Below are 17,407 nucleotides of genomic sequence, written 5' to 3'. Positions count from 1 at the left end.
ATTGAGTGTCTCTGGTTCATAGTTTTTTGTTATTTTGATTTTCACTTTCTTATAGTTATTCATTTTCCTGGTCCCTTATTTAAGTTTTCTAGATTCCTGCTATGAGTGAGACCATCTGGTATTTTTCTTTCTGGCTTATTTCACCGAGCATGATCCCTTCCAGCGCCATCCATGTTGCTGCAAATTGCATGAGTTTATCTTTTTTGAATGCTGAGTAATATTCCACGGGGTATATGTACCACATCTTCTTGATCCAGTCATCTATTTTTGGGCATTTGGGTTGTTTCCAAAGCTTAGCTATTGTAAACAGTGCTGCTATAAACATAGGGGTGCAGGTGCTCTTTGGAATGGATGTTTCTGTGTCCTTTGGGTAAATACCTAGGTGTGGAATTGCTAGATCCTATGGAAGCTCTATGTTTAGTAGGTCCAGAAATCTCCACACAGCTCTCCATAGTGGTTGGACCAGTTTGCACTCCCACCAACAGTGCAGGAGAGTTCCTTTTTCTCCACATCCTCGCCAACATTTGTTGTTGCTAGTTTTTTTAATATGTGCCATTCTCACTGGTGTGAGATGGTATCTCATGGTAGTTTTGATTTGCATTTCCCTGATGGCAAGTGATGTTGAACATTTTTTCATATGCCTTTTGGCCATTTGCATTTCCTCTTCAGAGAAGTTTCTTTTTAGCTCTTCTGTCCATTTTTTGACAGGATTATTTTCTTTGTTGTTGTTTTTCTTATTCAGTGTTTCATTTATGAGATATCTACAGAGATATCTCTGTTTTGAAAAATAACTTCCTCCTTCTGTGAATTACCAATACAGATGTCAAAATGTAGTAGACAGAAGTCTTGCCATGTAAGAAAGGAATTCCAACAAAACACCCATATTTTTAAAGTAATTTACATAATTGATACACTGAATAAACTAATTACCTATTTATATACAAATGCCATAGGTGGGAAAGAGAAGCAGCTAGCACTTCCTTGGAAAGTGTTCTGTTATGCTGACTACAATTTCATAAATCATAAGCAAATGACAAATTACTAGCCATATGTTATGGTGAAAGCAGTGTCACAAAACTAATACTTCACTCTAGTTTGGATTTTCTGTGTTTTTTCTTTTTTTTAAAAAATATTTATTTATGCATACAAGAGCTGTGGTATAGGCCAGAGATGTTGGGGGGGAGGGGTGTATGTGTGTGTGAGAGGATTCACCAGAGACAGAGTAGGGAACAGAACAGGCAGACTGACTGAAGTACACTGCTGAGAGGAGCAGCAAGAGAGGAGAGGTCTGCCTTGCCATGTGGGTTGCTCCCTGGCTGGCCGGGATCGAACTCATGCTGCAGAGGCTGTGGATTACCTCATAATGTGGTGCTTAACCCCTTGCACCACCCGGGAGGCCCGCGATTTTCTGTGTTTCTAAAAAATACGGTGGAGGTGCATCTTATGTAGTCACTAGGCTCTAAATACACTCCACGGCAAAAATCATGAGGAGGGAAGAAAAACTAAGAATCTTCTGAAGGCTCATAAAGTACTATGTGGGAGAGTCCATGTCTTGCCCTAGACTCCTGTTTAGAACAGCCCATTCTTCCCCTGGATGACTCTACATGGGACTCTCTCACCCACAGCCAGTGTTGCAGGGCAGATGCACGTCACACACTGAATTATACTGAGCGTGGTGAGCTGGGACACTACCAGGATTGTGAAAACCAACCGCATCTTCACATCTCAGATTTTCTCTGGCACTTACATCCTCCGAATGTCATTTGGGCAGGATGGTAGGTGGTTTTTCTCTTCCTTCTTTTTTATCAAGCATGTAAATTAGACTTCCCCTGCCATTTCTCTACTGCATTTCTTTCAAAACACTATTATTTAGACTGCTCACTCAATCACAAAAACCTCTCTTCACTACCAAATGAACAAACTTAGTTCTAATTCATAACCATAAATATTAAACCCATCTACAAAACAAATAGAGAATCGAAACTTACCAGCCTTTTCTGAGTAACTTACCAGGTGCGTTGACAGCTGGCTCCCCAGATCCCTCATTCCAAGGGTGTGCTGGGTCCTGTACTCAAAGCCTTTCCCAAATTCAATGTAGATAAGATCAGACAGGTCACTTGAATCGGTGGCTCCATCCAAAGCAACCGTCAGGAGGGCGTTCAGGCCTATTTGACAAAGTTTACCATTCCTGGGTGAGGTGTTTGGTTATTTTCATTTTCTTTAGCCTATGGATCAAATTATTACTCCAGGCAAACAATGACTTAATGAAGATGTTCAATTTATTGTCTACCCAAAAAAAAAAAAAAAAACAAGTAACAGGTGACAAGACTATAAGCAGAGAACAAAATGAATTACTTTTTGCATGACTAATTAAATAGGAGATGCAGGAATTTGTAACAGAACTTCCAGTTCCCTTATGATTTGAAGTGAGTTAAAAAGGGTCCACAAAGCAGTTAAAGTGCAGAGGAACTCGGTGTCAAGGAAGGCAGTGTACCGGGTATCTGCCACTCAAAGGGGGTCCTGCTAGCTTATACATTCAGTCTCAGGTCCCTATCCCAGAGCTATTGAATCAGAATCTGTATTTAAATAAAATCCCCAGTCATTTGTATGCACATTAAAGACAGAAGCGCAGCTCTAAATAACTTCATAAATTGTTGATAATCCTAGGTAGCAGGAGACAGTAAGAGACACTGACAGGCAGTGAGAAACAAGTGACATGTAATCATCCAGAGCTTTGGGATTTATAGACCAAAATATTTTAAAGATAACTTTTAGGGACTACAAAACAGAAGAATGCATCAAGATGTGGTATATATATACACAACGGAATACTCCTCAGTGGTCAAAAAAGATTACACGCATGACATCTGTGGCAACACAGACGAAGTTGGCAGGGGATTATGCTCGGTGAAATAAGTCAGAAGGAAAAAGAAATATCGGGTGGTTTCATTTATATGTGGCATAAAGAGAGGCCAGCCAAAAGATCAGGAAAAAGTAAAAAATTGCAAGCTGACCATAAATCTGAGGCCTATAGCAGGGGAGGGGCAGAGAGAGGGGCCAAAACAGGGGAGGGAAGACCAAAGGGTGGTGGAGATGGATCTTGGGTGTCATGGTGGTGGAACTATGGGGACTACACCTGAGGGAAGAAAGCAAGTACTGTACAAAAATGAATAATGATGTAAGAAAATAAATTTAATAATTAAAAAAGAAACGTTTAGGTACTAACAGAGGGTTGGCTTATCTTGCAAGAACACTGAGGAGTATTAATACATCTAGAAGTCCCTGTGGGGGAGGTAAGCACAGCAATGACAGTGTTCCCATTTATTAACAGTTACTAGGTGCCTGGAAGTTGGGTAAGGGCTTTACATGCATTATCTTATTTGTGAGATACCAATACAATGAAAGTAAGTATGTGCAATTATAGTCTACTCTACTGACAAGCAAACTCAGACTTGGAAAGGTGAAATGGCTGGCTCAAGTGACGATTTTAGGTTTTCAATTAGACAACCCAATCCCAAAGCCTACACTCAAAGGATACTTTAGTAGCCAAAATGTAGCATAAAGAATCATAAAGAACAGGGCCTCTCCTGGTGGCACAGTGGTTGAGCGCTGGGCTGCAAAGCTGCCCACAGCCCCTGCAGCGCTGGTTGGATCCCTGGCCGCTGGCAAGGGTCCTACATGGCACACAGACCTCTCCTGCCACGCCCGCTGCTCCCCTCAGCAGTGCCTATCGTCAGTCTGCCTGTTCTGTTCCCCGCTCTGGCTCTGGTGAATTCTCTCACCCTCCCGCACTTCTGACTGTACCCAGTGCTTGTATAAATAAATAAATAAATCTTTAAAAAAAAATCATAAAGAACAACCATAAAGAACAACCCTGAAATTGAAGACATTTAATTTTTGAAGACCTGACTCTACTGGCAGGTGTTTCCTCATTTCAGATGAAGAAAGAATTCTTTGGATGGGACTTGGAAACCAGTGTGTTAGAACAGATCCAGGAGTGTTCAAGGCCTTGCCTAGGAGGTACGAAGGCTTTCTTATCTGAGTTTGCATGCTATGATTCTGAATGAAATGAGGGGTTAGTGCAGGAGGAGAAAAAAGAGAATACAGTTTCAGGGGCACATGAGGGACACTCAGGTCCTAGGAGAGGCATCCGAGTGGCTGGCATGAGTGGGCTATAAGAAGAAAACCTAGGGCTGGAATCACCAGCTTGTCTGGCTCGCTGGAGTTTCCTGGTTTTCATGCTCATGATGATAGTTTCTGGCTTTTCTCAAGAAAACAAGAGTTAGTCCCTCTCCCCAGAAGGAGAATGATGGGTAAGACAGATGGAGGGTTGGTCTGGAAAGGCCATGAGGAATGCTGAGTTCATCCGCTGGCATTCAGTGATCTGGAGAAGGCATGATGCTGGTGGGCCTGTTAATAAGGGGAAAAACCTTAAATTTGATTTTTCTTATGTGTTCTAGGCAATGTAAAAATTTAAGACTTATGAGAACCATGGATTGTTGATTTACAGTAAATATGCATACAATTATAATCTGTAGCTGTTTTTCTCAACAGGATGGGGGATGCCAATCCTGCTCCCTCCAGAATCATCCAATAAATGAGTAATATGATCTGGAATACAGAGTTTTCAATTTCAAACAATGAATTAATGAAGACAAGATTTCCAAAAATTGGGAAAATAAAGACTCATTGACTAGATCCTAAAGTTGCTGATTTTCAAAATTAAGAAGCTAATTCACACAATCTCTAATACATAAGGATGAATTGTGAAGTGACATCTACCATGGAAGATTCTTTTCCTCTTCTCCACTCTTTCTGTGATGACTGCAGTTGACATGCATCTATTCCTGGTTTCAAATTAGGGAGGTTCTCCCAGGTCAACAGATTCTAGGACCCAACATCAACTGAAATCATGGATGCTAACATATGGAAGCCTGAACTAGAGGCAACTCCTCAACCACATCGAGAGCCAGTTCACACTTTAAAGAACATTCTACCCATTATCTCTTAGCTCCCGCAAAGATCCTATATGAGGATATTCAAAATCTAACTTCTGAAGTTGAAACTCATTTAGTAGTTTATTTCTTGGGAGTTGGAAAGAAAAAAACTGGTTGAGAGATCTGGATATTCAGAGAGAAACTGCCAACACCAACCAATGTCTATTAGAGATCTATCTTTTCCCCATAAAAGAAAATCTGAAGAAACCCTACCATCCAGACTAAGCACTTAAGGGTTTTGTTCTCCGTCTTCATTACACTATCCACTGGAACACACAAAAAAGGCCATGACTTGATAAAGAGAAAACAGCTCTAGTCAACAAAGGGCAAAATAAAGATCCTTTCTCTCCAGGTGTAGACTCAGCCAACTATAATTTGTTTATGGTTGAGGAGAGAGAACTAAAGAGAAGAGACAAAATCTAGTCAGCTTCTAAAGCCAACGTGGGGGGTGGATGCTTTAGATCAGGGGTCCTAGTGCAGAGCCTGAGATACGGGTTTGGAGGCACACAACTTATTGGGGAAATACCCTCAGAAGAGAGGGGGAGGGAAGTAGGATGTGGCGAGGGAGGGGGCTGAGCAACATAGTTGGGTTGGGTTCTAGTTTCACGGATCCCACAGGAACTCGAGCATAAAACAAACCACAGGATGGTGTCCGTTTTGAGGCAAAGAGCTGAATCTTTGATCTCCATCTGGTGCCCAGGGCTGGGATAGAGAATAACTTTTCAGGCGAGGGGGTCCCCTGGGCCAAGGCAACTCCTCAGAGAACAGCTGTTAGTAGCCACACTCAGCCGCTGGAGGAGGGAGAAGCTGCTGGAAAGGGGGCTTGGGTGGAGCACCCCACTTACAGGAAAGTATTTCTAATTTTAATCAAACCAGAACATGTGGGGGCATTTTTCTTCCACTGATTCATATTTTAGTTAAGAAGTGATAATAAGTCAGGCTGGACGTCGGTTTCTAAAGCCCAGAGCCTGGTGCCAGGGCTTTAACACTCACCAACACCATGCTTGGGCTGTATGTGGTCTGAAGAATGGATTAGAAAGCCCCACAACGTGAACAGACCGGTCCAACAACACTTGTAACTCTGGAAACTCTAAGAGTAGTAGAAGAAAAGAATCCAGCTCTTCCTTCTTGGTCAAGGAGAAATACAATGTTCACTTCTGCTGATGCTAATGCAACATCATCATCAGAAAAGGGGGACAAGGGAGACAGGAACATTCGCCAGGAAATTTTAGGAAGAAGAAACACAGTCCTACGAGAGAAAGGCCAGGACTTCACATTCGGCACTGCTGCAAACACACAGGGCATGAGGGAGAAAGCAGGTGCCAACATGTTCTGAGAACTCATTTGCTCTGCCAAGTGCATCCACAGAGCAAGGCTTGGCAAATTCAGGGTTGTTCCAGCGCCTGGAAGCTGAAGAGCCAGAGTCTAGTCCTGAAGTTACAAAGTTAACAAACACGCCTTTCCCACTCTTTCCCCTGTACCTTCTTTTCTAAGTTCTTCAGATTTCTGCTCTAGTTTTTCAATATCTTCGTCCAACCCATCCGAAAATAAAAGAACCACCTAGGAAAAGTATTCAAAAAAGAAAAATGATTAAAAAGGAGGCAATCGCAACCACAGACTAACAGATCAAATCAAACCAAGTCACCTTTCCTCGGGCGGCTGATTTATTGTGAAATGCATCCCACAGGGAACCGAGGAGGTGTACATTGAGAAGAGATGGTCCTTTCACTGCCACATCCTTCAAGCTGTTCAATATGTTTTCACTGTAGATCTCAAACTTGGGTGAAAACTTGTCCCTGGCATTGGTCACTTGAAAGGCCACACTAACCTGCGTCTCAGTGCCCACTTCACAGCTCACCCCATTGAGGGAGCTGATGGCACGTAAGATGTCTAGTAGGTAGGTTTGCATCCAAGGCTGACCTTCAAGGAGAGTCTGGCCACTCTGCTGAGTTGAGATGTCAAATCCCACCACCACGTCCACGAAACAATCTAGGAGGCAAAGGAAAATTGTGTCTTATTAGATTATCCCATAGCTTTACTTGATCCGGATGCCAGGTCTGAATCGGGGGACTTGGAATTCTTACTCTGTTCCAGCTGTACAGTGAGCAGACAAGGAAGCGCTTGAGTGAAAAATCGACGAGGCTCAGAATCATTTTTTATTATGCTGTGAAAGTGGAGGTATATATTATGTCTTCAGATGGTATAAAACCTAGATGATTCTATAAAACGTTCTGAAAGATTTTATTAAGGCCACTGAAAAGTCATACAGGCTCATTTAAATATCTCTCAAGGTTCTAGTGGAGAGGCTAATAATCTAAAATAGGAAACTCCTGTCATGCTACTTATCAGGTTGAGGTGATCCAACAAGTTTTAAATAATGATGACTATAAAGAAAATATAAAAACATTTGAGTAGAGTCATTTAGAAAATGCAAATCACAAAGGACTTTTTTAAGTCAGGCCTGATTTTGTGATTCCCTCTTTTTGTTTTCTAACATCCTATCAGAAAAGAAAAAGGAAAATAAAAAATCCAAGAGACGTTCTGAAATCTTACTTGGCTTAAGTTCCAAAGTGGAGAAAGGGGCACTGAAGTACCTACATTCACCCAAAGATGGTGCTACCTACAGACACTGAGGAAGCCAAAGACACTGCCACCTGGGGGTTTAGAGATATCTGAAGAGAGGCTGCATTTCTTCTCATTGTTAATTCAAGTCATTTAAGCACTAGAGAAACTGGCAGGAGCTTGAATATAAGCTGAACCTCTACAGGGCAAATAACTAGAGAGGGATAAAGTCATAGGATTTATATAATTTCTTTCAAGAATTTTTTTGATTGGCTAATACCCTTAATCTTTTCTGGAAAATTCAACACATACAGGTTGCATGGTAAATTAAAAAAAAAAAAAAAAGGGAGAAGAGTATGTATTTTTAATTTGTTTTGTTTTGATAAGCAGTTTTTCAGATATTTGTTATGTGGACAAATGCTTGCACGCACCGCCTCCACACGCATCAGTCAGTTGGACATTTGTAAATCTTTGAAAACAAAACAAAGGCTAGTAACTTGATTCATTTTTAATGAGTTGGGTGAAGGGCAAGAAAAGCTAATTTGATAATCAATTTTCATCATGAGATTTAGGGCAAATCAATGTTCTATTAAAAAAGTCTGGACACTGGTCTTATTTTACTGTATTTGTTGGAAAAAAAAATCTCTTCTCAGATATTTAGAAGGTGAGATGAAGAGAAACATGGGAATATGTTCTCTCCAGGATTTCTCTTCAGCCTTTATCCTTTCATTTCTATCTTAGGTGGAAAGTTTTACTCCTGCATGAACACTGTGTCAACCTCTGAACAGAAAACCATTCAAGTGACAAGACAGGTCACTGCCTTTAAGGAAAACAGTCTTTTGTGGAAAAAAATTAAACACAGGCAAAAATGTCAAAATGACGCTCAGTTTATCCTGGGAAGGGTCCCCTGTAAACATTGAGAATTTTCATCTAGATTACTGATAGTTCGGAACTGGTACTAAGGTCTTTGTATTTATTTAACTGATTCAAATCAACAAATGATTCCATAATAATGTGATCAGAGGGATGGAATTTGGGGATCAAGTCCAGAGGCAGCAGCCATGTATCTAACCATAAGAAGAGTGAGCAGATCCTACTAATCAAGGGGGCTCCCGTGGAACGGCCTCGCCAATTCTGCGGAGGTGGCTACCCTAAAGTCAGGAGCCCTTCAAAGTTAACAAGTCAGCAAGGCAAAAGGCTCAAATTAGGTTTCCAAAGAGAAGTGACGAAGGATTAAACTAGGATAGCAAGAGTGGGAATTGTAATGAGATAATTAATACAAGAGAAATTAAGAAGGTAATCCACATGACTGGCAGGGCTGACCCTAGAATGAGAGGCCTCGGTGGCTTCTGCAGAAGCTTCAACAGTATGGGCCTCCCTCATGGTGCAAGGGGTTAAGCTGCAGTGTTACGAAGCAATCAGCAACCACTGCAGCATGAATTTAATCCCCGGCCAGGGAGCTATCCACATGGCGCAGCAGACCTCTCCTATCTCGCCCGCTACTCCCCTCAGCAGTGTATTTCAGTAGATCTGCCTGTTCTGCTCCCACTCTGTCTCTGGTAAGTCCCCTCACACCCCATACTTCTGGCCTATACCCCAGTTCTTGTATGCATAAATAAATAAATCTTCAAAATAAAAACAGAAAAGAAGCTTCAACACTAACTGGGGTCCAGGCTGGAGCCTCTCAGCTTGCATAGGCAAGGCCAAGAAACAATCTGAGATCAGTGTTTCCTGAAGGGTCAAAATGGTGATTACAGTTGGTCTGGGTGTTAAGTGCCCCTAGGAGGTAGCCAGTGCCATCCGAGGAGCCATCATCCTGGCCCACCTCTCCATCATTTCCATTTGGTGCTACAGAGGGAACAAGAGCAGCAAACTGCCCCCCCCCCACCATCCCTTACCAGGTGACCGGCCTGTGTGACTCTGTGCTGATGCACTCCACCCCTGCCCTGAGGGGAACTGCAAGGTCTCAGCTCCTGTGTCCAAGAAGCTGCTGTTAATTGCCACACCTCAGTCAGGGGCTGCATTACCAGCCTGGCCAACTTTGCCAAGGCACCTTTGATGCCATCTCCATGACCTTCAGCTATCTGCCCCCAACCTCTGGTAAGAGACTGTCTTCAAGTCTTCCTATGAGGAAGTCACTGACCATCTTATCTTGTGAAGACCCACACAGACTCTCTGTATAGAGGACCTAGGCTCCAGCTGTGGCCACCACATAGTTTTTATATATGAGAAGTGAATTAAGCCTGTTTTAAAAAAAATGGGTTGACAAAGCAGTGATAGTGAAGGCAAAGAACAACAACTGGGACTACATCAAATTAAAGAGCTCCTGCACAGCAAAAGAGACAATAACAAAAACAAAGAGAAACCCCACCAACTGGGAGAACATTTTTGCACCCAACACTAATGATAAAGGACTGATCACAAAAATCTACAAAGAGCTGATGAGACTCAACAACAACAAAGAAAATAATCCAGTCAAAAAATGGGCAGAAGAGCTAAAAAGAAACTTCTCTGAAGAGGAAATACAAATGGCCAACAGGCATATGAAAAAAATGTTCACCATCACTTGTCATCAGGGAAATGCAAATCAAAACTACCATGAGATACCATCTTACACCAGTGAGAATGGCACATATTAAAAAAACTAGCAACAACAAATGTTAGCGAGGATGTGGAGAAAAAGGAACTCTCCTGCACTGTTGGTGGGAGTGCAAACTGGTCCAACCACTATGGAGAGCTGTGTGGAGATTTCTGGACCTACTAAACATAGAGCTTCCATAGGATCCAGCAATTCCACTCCTAGGTATTTACCCAAAGGACACAGGAACATCCATTCCAAAGAGCACCTGCACCCCTATGTTTATAGCAGCACTGTTTACAATAGCTAAGCTTTGGAAACAACCCAAATGCCCAAAAATAGATGACTGGATCAAGAAGATGTGGTACAAATACACCATGGAATATTACTCAGCATTCAAAAAAGATAAACTCATGCAATTTGCAGCAACATGGATGGCGCTGGAAGGGATCATGCTCAGCGAAATAAGCCAGAAAGAAAAAAAAAAAAATACAGGATGGTCTCATTCATAGCAGGAATCTAGAAAACTTAAATAAGGGACCAGGAAAATGAATAACTATAAGAAAGTAAAAATCAAAATCAACAAACAACTATGAACCAGAGACACTCTATGGGGGGTGGGGGGGCGGGGAGGGGAGGAATTGGGGTCAAAATAAGGGGGTCGCAATTGTATGGGGAATATAAAAATAAAATTTGTAATAAAAAAAATGGGTTGAGTCAAACATACCCAAATTTTCTTGGTCTATGTCTTCTGTACAGTCTGGGTCAGGTTATATAGTTTTGAGCCATAGATCCCTCATTTATAATTGGGAGTAAAAATACAAACATAGGGTCTGGGGAGAATTTAATGATAAAGCATTTGAAATGCCTAGTGCCTCTTGCTCAGTACTTCACAGATGCTTGAAAAATACTAGTCACTTCCCTTGCATGTTGAGGCAGCCCACCTCCCTTTCGCATGTATTGAATCACAGTGTTCAACTCGAGAAACTCAAAGATGATTTATCTTTATGGATGAGAAAAGGATATTGACTTTCCCAAACAGACACATTTTAACAAGCAAAACCAGATGTTCAGGCTCTAAGTCTGGTTTGCTTTGACCCTCGCCAAGCTACTGTCCAATTGCCTTGGTTTGGGATTTATAATTTAAGAACTGGCATCCACTAATATATTTGTCCATGCCTTTGAAGCTTTATCAGTGTTTACTGCAGGCCCATCAATCCTCATCCCACAGCCTGGCTCCCGAGGCCTCACATTCTTACTTGCTAGAGTAATGATTTCAGTTTCTTAACCCAGAGCACTTTCCTTGTTTACCTGTTTATTTTTCAGATTAATGAGTTACCTCGAAAGGCAACTCACTACCTGGGGTAGACGCTCCTGGTTTGAACTCTGCACGTGACTACTGTTTTCAAGTCAACTCGAAATGGTCTCAAGACCATTTTTGGCCTAGTAATTGGAACTGGGTATTTCATGTGAAATAGGAAATTAATGTGGAAAGTTTGGCTAAGGTCAGTACACACATTTCAAAGCATGGGAAGATCATGAAGCAGGCTGTAGTCCCTAATTGATGACGGGCACTTAACCTTTAACCTACACGCTGGGTTTTATTAAAGGCTTGAGCTTGGGTTCAGAAGAGCATTTTTGGAGAGAGCTGCTGGCAGCTAGGAGGTCTCTCAGCACATGCACGATCACACACACATACAAAGAGAGGAAGTAGCTTCCTCTTTAAAGAGCGAAGCCTGAAGAGATAATGTGGAGATGACGCAAACCTAGAAATTCTAAAGAACGAGACATAGAGGCGTGCTAGCCTCCCGGCAAAGGAGAGGCAGCCACACTGGAGGGAAGGTGAGAGTGACTCCTGGTGTTTTTGGGGGGCAATAGAGATGCTATTGTTTCCTATGGAGCTGATAAAGCCACTTATAAGAAAGCCTCCTGCAGGCACCTCTGACCTCCTGCCTAAGAAGGCTTGCTGGGAGGACAGAGAGATCACAGCAGAAAGAGCTGCAGCTGTCCCCAGGTGCCTGGATGCACAGCAAGGCATAGGCCCACCTGGCACTGAGTCCTCCAAGGAACCATGGTTGTGAGATCTTCTGATGAATGTGCATGGTGGGGGTGAAGTGGGGCGTGGGGGATCTTTGCACTCATGACTAGACCAACTTAGACTTGGGCTATGGTCACAGAAAACCAATTTCTTACAAGTGTCATCAAGGAAAATCTTTTCTGTACCCTAGTTCTTCTCCCAGAACACTCTGGAGAGGCCAGAGACCCAGGATAGCAAGGAGGCGGCAGGGTCTGGGAGAAGGGAGGTAGAAGCAGCCAATGGAACATTGGGTCAGCATGCCAACCACCTGCAGCCTCTTCATGGGCAGGTGAGCAGCAGACATCGGGCTGGAAAAGCGGCGTAACCTTGAAAGTTGCTTGATGTTTCCATAGTTACACTGGGATGGACATTTAATCACTGAGAAATGGTTCACTTATTTCCTGAAATTGACCAGGGGCGAGGGAAGAGCTGGGCTCAGGAATAAATGTAATGGGTCAGTGGCAACTCAAATGCAGTGACTTTGCAATTACATCTCAGGTTTCATGCTTGTTCAAAGCCAGCTTAAATAGGCATTTTCTCACTTAACCTTCCTGGTCATCTTTTGAGCTAGGTGCTCCTTGGTGTTCATGTGTCACAGATGAGAAAATTTCTAGCCTGGCTATCTGTCTCTCAAGTTGCCTCTTAACCACCATGTCATTTTCCCATCCCTGCTGGGAATCCAGGGTTAATATTCACCATGGTGATGATGCAGGATAAAGAGCCAACCCATCTGCACTTTTATAAAAAAAGAAAAATGCACCCTTCCTTTAAAACCTTTCCTTCCATCTGTTGGAGAAATGTTACAGTGTGCAAATTTTTAAGGAGACGTTTACTGGCTTCTGCATGAAGTTTCATGTTAAAGAGCCAGCTCTAAGGACTGGCCTCTGCACTTAAACACTGCAGCACCCAGCAGCCCCGCAGGCCCCACTGCCAGGCAACCCAGTGTTTCAAAGTCAATGTCTTTCAGACACGTTCTGCACCTCTAAAACCAAGCAGATTTTGAACAATGGCCTTTTTTCTCCCACCTTCTGAAGCGTGGCCTCCCCCTTCACAAAGAGGGCATTTGTTCCCAGGAGGCAGGGAGAAAAAAAGACAGCTTCTCAGAGGCCCTGTTTCTCAACCTGCAGGTCACACCAAAATAGACTTGTTAACAGTGAAAAGTTCCATTTGAAAACTACAGGTACAAATGTAAATTTTCCCACCAGCCTCTGGGGATGTCCACAGAGCCCGAGGCAAGCTCAGTTGAAGACAGGGGAGGGACAGATAAGATGCATTAAATACTCACTGCTCTCTCCTCCCGAGGTACAGATGTTGCGAACTATCCTTTTCTTGACCTTTTTCAGTTCGTCAAAGTTGTGAACGGTCAGCTTCTTTTCTGCGGTGCCGGTGATCTGCATGAGCTGCTGGTCATCTACATTCCCAATGCCCACGGAGTAGATGTCGACTCCTTTGTGTCTCAGGTCCTCCGCGGCCTGCGCCACCTCGTCCTGGGACTGGCCATCCGTGAGGACCAGCAGCACCTGTGGGGTACCTGCATTTATCCGGCTGCCCATGTTTGGCAGGAAGTAATGCCCCACCTGCTGGAGGGCAGCGCCGATGTGTGTGTTCCCATAGATCTGCTGGATGTTTTCAATCTGAAATGCGATTTCCTTTTTGCCTGTGAAAGCTCCCAGCAGAAACTCTTGCCGGTAGGTATGACTAAACTGGGCCACTCCGACACGCACTCGGTCGATGTTGACATCAAAGTCTTCAACGATGGAGGCCAAGAACTCCTTCATCTTTTTGAAGTCATTTGGGTGAATGCTATTTGAGCCGTCCATGAGGAAAACAAGATCTACTTTTTCAATTTCACAATCTACAAGCAAAAGGAACAACAAGGAAACATCAGATAGTTAGTCTTCCCTTAATCATTGAGAGTAAACTGCATGTTTGCCTCTGTGCAGGTGACGTTTCTGAAGGTGGTGTCATAGTTTGCATGCCCTCTGGTGGCCACATTATTTGGAGAGGAAATCAAAACTGTTATGTGAACCACCTGTGTATCCTGTGATGCTCCTCTTGCCTATCAGGTCTTATGCCACTTTCTTATCTGAAAGGGCAGAAAGCTGGGGATGGTACTACAGGGGGCATCTCCCCTGCTGCCATCTGGCCTCCCCCAGACAGTAGTGGCACAGCAAGGAAAACTGAAACAACAAAGTCCACTTACTGGCTGTGACAAGAGAGGACGGCTGTCTCTACCAACTTGTCCCTGGCTGGCTGAGCCAACAAGCACTTTTCTAGTTTCTTAGGACAAGTTGAGGGGAGGTTTTCAAATCATGACTTCTCTATCAAGTCAGTTTTTGTTTGTATTAGCCCCATTTCTGGTGCACACAGGCAAATACATCTTGAAAATAATTACTTTTGATTGGTGTAGTATAGTTTTATGATGCGTCTCTTGTAACAACACAGCGGACACAAAACAAAAGGAACAGGGAAAACCAGTGCCAGTGCATGAGTTATGCTTGGCACATGCTCAAGTGTGCCTCTGCCTTCTGGAAAGCATTAGTGTTTCCTTGAGTTCCCTGGAGATCTCACCAGAACTTAATTCTCATTCTAGTTTCAGAAGGGATGAAAGGTGTCTTGAGATTCCTGCTGTCAAGATAAGCAAGGAAAAGACAGGAATGATAATCAGATCCTTCAGGAACTGGTTAACTCAACAAATTCCTCTAGTTTGATTCAAGTAAAGGAAATAAAGTACTTTTATTTTGGTCCAAGGGAGAAATTTCAATATTAAAATTCAATGGGCTTGAACAGTGGACTTGTAGAGGACAGATGGAATTTTAGGCATCGGCTAACAAAAAGGTAAAAGCTCATTTCCAGTAAGACTCAGATTCTGTTAATTTTGTAAAATAAAAAGCTAGGCACTGCATTCTAAGGAAGCCAGATGGAAACCTGTAAAGTCAGATTTTTTTGAAGGGAACTGCATCAAGATGTTGGAATCCTGCATTAGCAGCAATTGATCACATCAAGATTTAGTAAAATACAACTTAATAAAAATACAAAGGAATTTTTTTGGGGGGGCGGGGGGACCCTTGCCAGTGGCCAGGGATCGAACTGGCTCTGCAGAGGCTGCAGGCAGCCTCACAACCCAGCGCTCAACCGCTGTGCCACCAGGGGAGGCCCAAAATACAAAGGAATTTTAATCTCCCTTTGAAAGAAAAGTATAAAATGGCAGCTGGATAAAAGGATGACTATACACCCATTGCATGAATAAATGTAACAATGCAATCTCTAGTTGCCAAAATAGACACGTGGCAAAAGGAAGTCACAGTAGTTGCGTTGGAAACACCTAAGCCCAGACTAGTATTCAATATTCAGCTCTGTGTTTTAAGCAAGCACGTGCATGATAGAAACAGGGAGATGGAATGAGGAAGTTCCAGCACGAGTACAGACTTCGGTTAACAACTGCTGGTTCTTGGAGATGGAATTTGATTTCTTATGCAAAGAGCAGGAAGAACTAGTGGGTGGATATGATACATGAGCAAATTTGTGTTCCAGTACAGTTTTTCTGCCTTTGAAAGTAGAATGCTCCTATTTGGTATAATCTGGTAGGTTGTTTTTGGGGTCTGGGAATGCTAAAAAATTTTTCATATAAATGAATAACAGCATCCCGCAAATAACCTACCCAATAGAAATGTTCAACCTTCAGTAGTGGGGAAATCTATAAACAAAGCCTGCTGAAAATAGTGAATTCCCCATCATGAGGTTTAGGGAGGAGTAAGAACGTACAAGTTTCTCCCTTTTGGGGAGGAGGCTGAATGAAATGTTCTTGACATCTTTCCGACCCATATTATGAGATTTCATAATGTCAAAGTCCTTTGAAACAGTTATTGTTCCTTCTCTTCTCTCCTTGTTCCTAAGGGCTATTGCTTTGGTGTCTCCCTTATTTGAAGCTCTGCTGGTAATGGAGAAAAATGGAATTGACAAACCTTACCTACTTTTGAAGAGTTACACACACTGGCTGACACATCTGAAAATATCCCCTTCAGGCCTCCAAAAGTTTCCACGAAGAAATATCTGTCACGTGACCCCGCCATGGCCAGCAGCTCCACCGTGTTGGCACCAGCAATCCCCACGGCCAGGATAAGAATGCCTTTGTCCCGCAGGGCCTTGGCTGTGGCATTGAGGGCGTCCGCATCATGGGATTCCCCATCGGTGATGACAATGAGGACTTGGGGGACCCCCTTGTTCAGGCGGCTGCCCTGAGCTTCTGTGAACATGTGATTTGAGAAATTCAACGCCTTGGCAGTGTAAGTGTTGCCCCCCTTGGGCTGGTCATTCTGGAGCACTGAGGTCACCTCCAATTTTGTGTCAAATTTGTTCAGATGAAACAGCACCTCTGCCTCATCGGAGTACTTCAGAGCCCCAAACCGGACTTGATTCTTGCCCACATCAGCTTTTTTCACCAAGTCAATCATAAAGTCCTTCATGATACTATATTCATCATGGCCAATGCTGCCAGAGCTGTCGATAACAAATACAACATCTAGAACTTCAATCCGCTTGCATTCTGAAAGAGGAGAAAGAAAACCGCATCCTGGTTAGCTCTGGCCGACACCGGAGGCTTGAGTCCCCTCCCACCACCTGTTTTGTAACTGGGGGTGCGTCCTCTCTGTGGAATCCATTCCAGTGTTCAGTCCTGGGATAGCTGACACAGCACATATATATTTATGTTGCCAGGAGACAGTGATCCCCAACTAGGTGAGATTTTAGGACAGTGCAGATGTGATGTGAAAACTACTATGGGGGTCAGGAGGGGGTGGGCAACAATCAGAGGCATCAGGAATAAACATTTCAAATGTGTTTTTTTTTTTTTTTTTGAGGAAAAGGAAAGCGGTTTTATTGGTCGACAAATGAGGAGGGCGGCAGACTCATGTCCAAAAGACCGCCGTCCTGCCCTTTGGCAGTGGGCAGGGGTATTTATACTAGGGGGAGAGGGGCAGGGGTTCGCGAAGCGGAGGAGGAAGAGGTCCACACGGAGACAGGTGGGCGCCAGCTCAACACAGAGATGGATGGGTACCAGCTGGTTTTCATCAAGGGGAGGGGGAAAGTGTCAGCACAGAGATGGGGAAGGAGTCTTCAGAGGCCATGGGTGTCAACTCATTCATTAAGGGAAGGGGAAGGTGTCTGCACGGAAACCGGTGAGCGCCAGCTTGT

At 43.4% G+C, this 17,407-nt stretch overlaps 1 protein-coding gene across 3 annotated transcripts in view; it reads right to left on the bottom strand.

The window, feature by feature from the left end:
• The window catches only part of COL6A6 (collagen type VI alpha 6 chain), a gene marked incomplete at its 5' end in the record, with an annotated part of 82,270 nt that overhangs the window by 55,704 nt on the left and 9,159 nt on the right, over nt 1-17,407 (bottom strand). For all 3 annotated transcript variants that reach the window (XM_084247213.1, XM_084247215.1, XM_084247214.1), the window contains 5 exons: nt 2,011-2,165; nt 6,479-6,557; nt 6,643-6,986; nt 13,500-14,069; nt 16,185-16,760. In XM_084247213.1, the coding sequence (XP_084103339.1) occupies nt 2,011-2,165; nt 6,479-6,557; nt 6,643-6,986; nt 13,500-14,069; nt 16,185-16,760 (1,724 nt within the window). The remainder of the gene's footprint in view (nt 1-2,010; nt 2,166-6,478; nt 6,558-6,642; nt 6,987-13,499; nt 14,070-16,184; nt 16,761-17,407) is intronic.

The sequence above is a fragment of the Talpa europaea genome (genome assembly GCF_964194135.1).
Source record: "Talpa europaea genome assembly, chromosome: 11".
Classification (NCBI taxonomy): Eukaryota; Metazoa; Chordata; class Mammalia; order Eulipotyphla; family Talpidae; genus Talpa; species Talpa europaea.
This window is presented reverse-complemented; position numbering and strand designations above follow the sequence as displayed.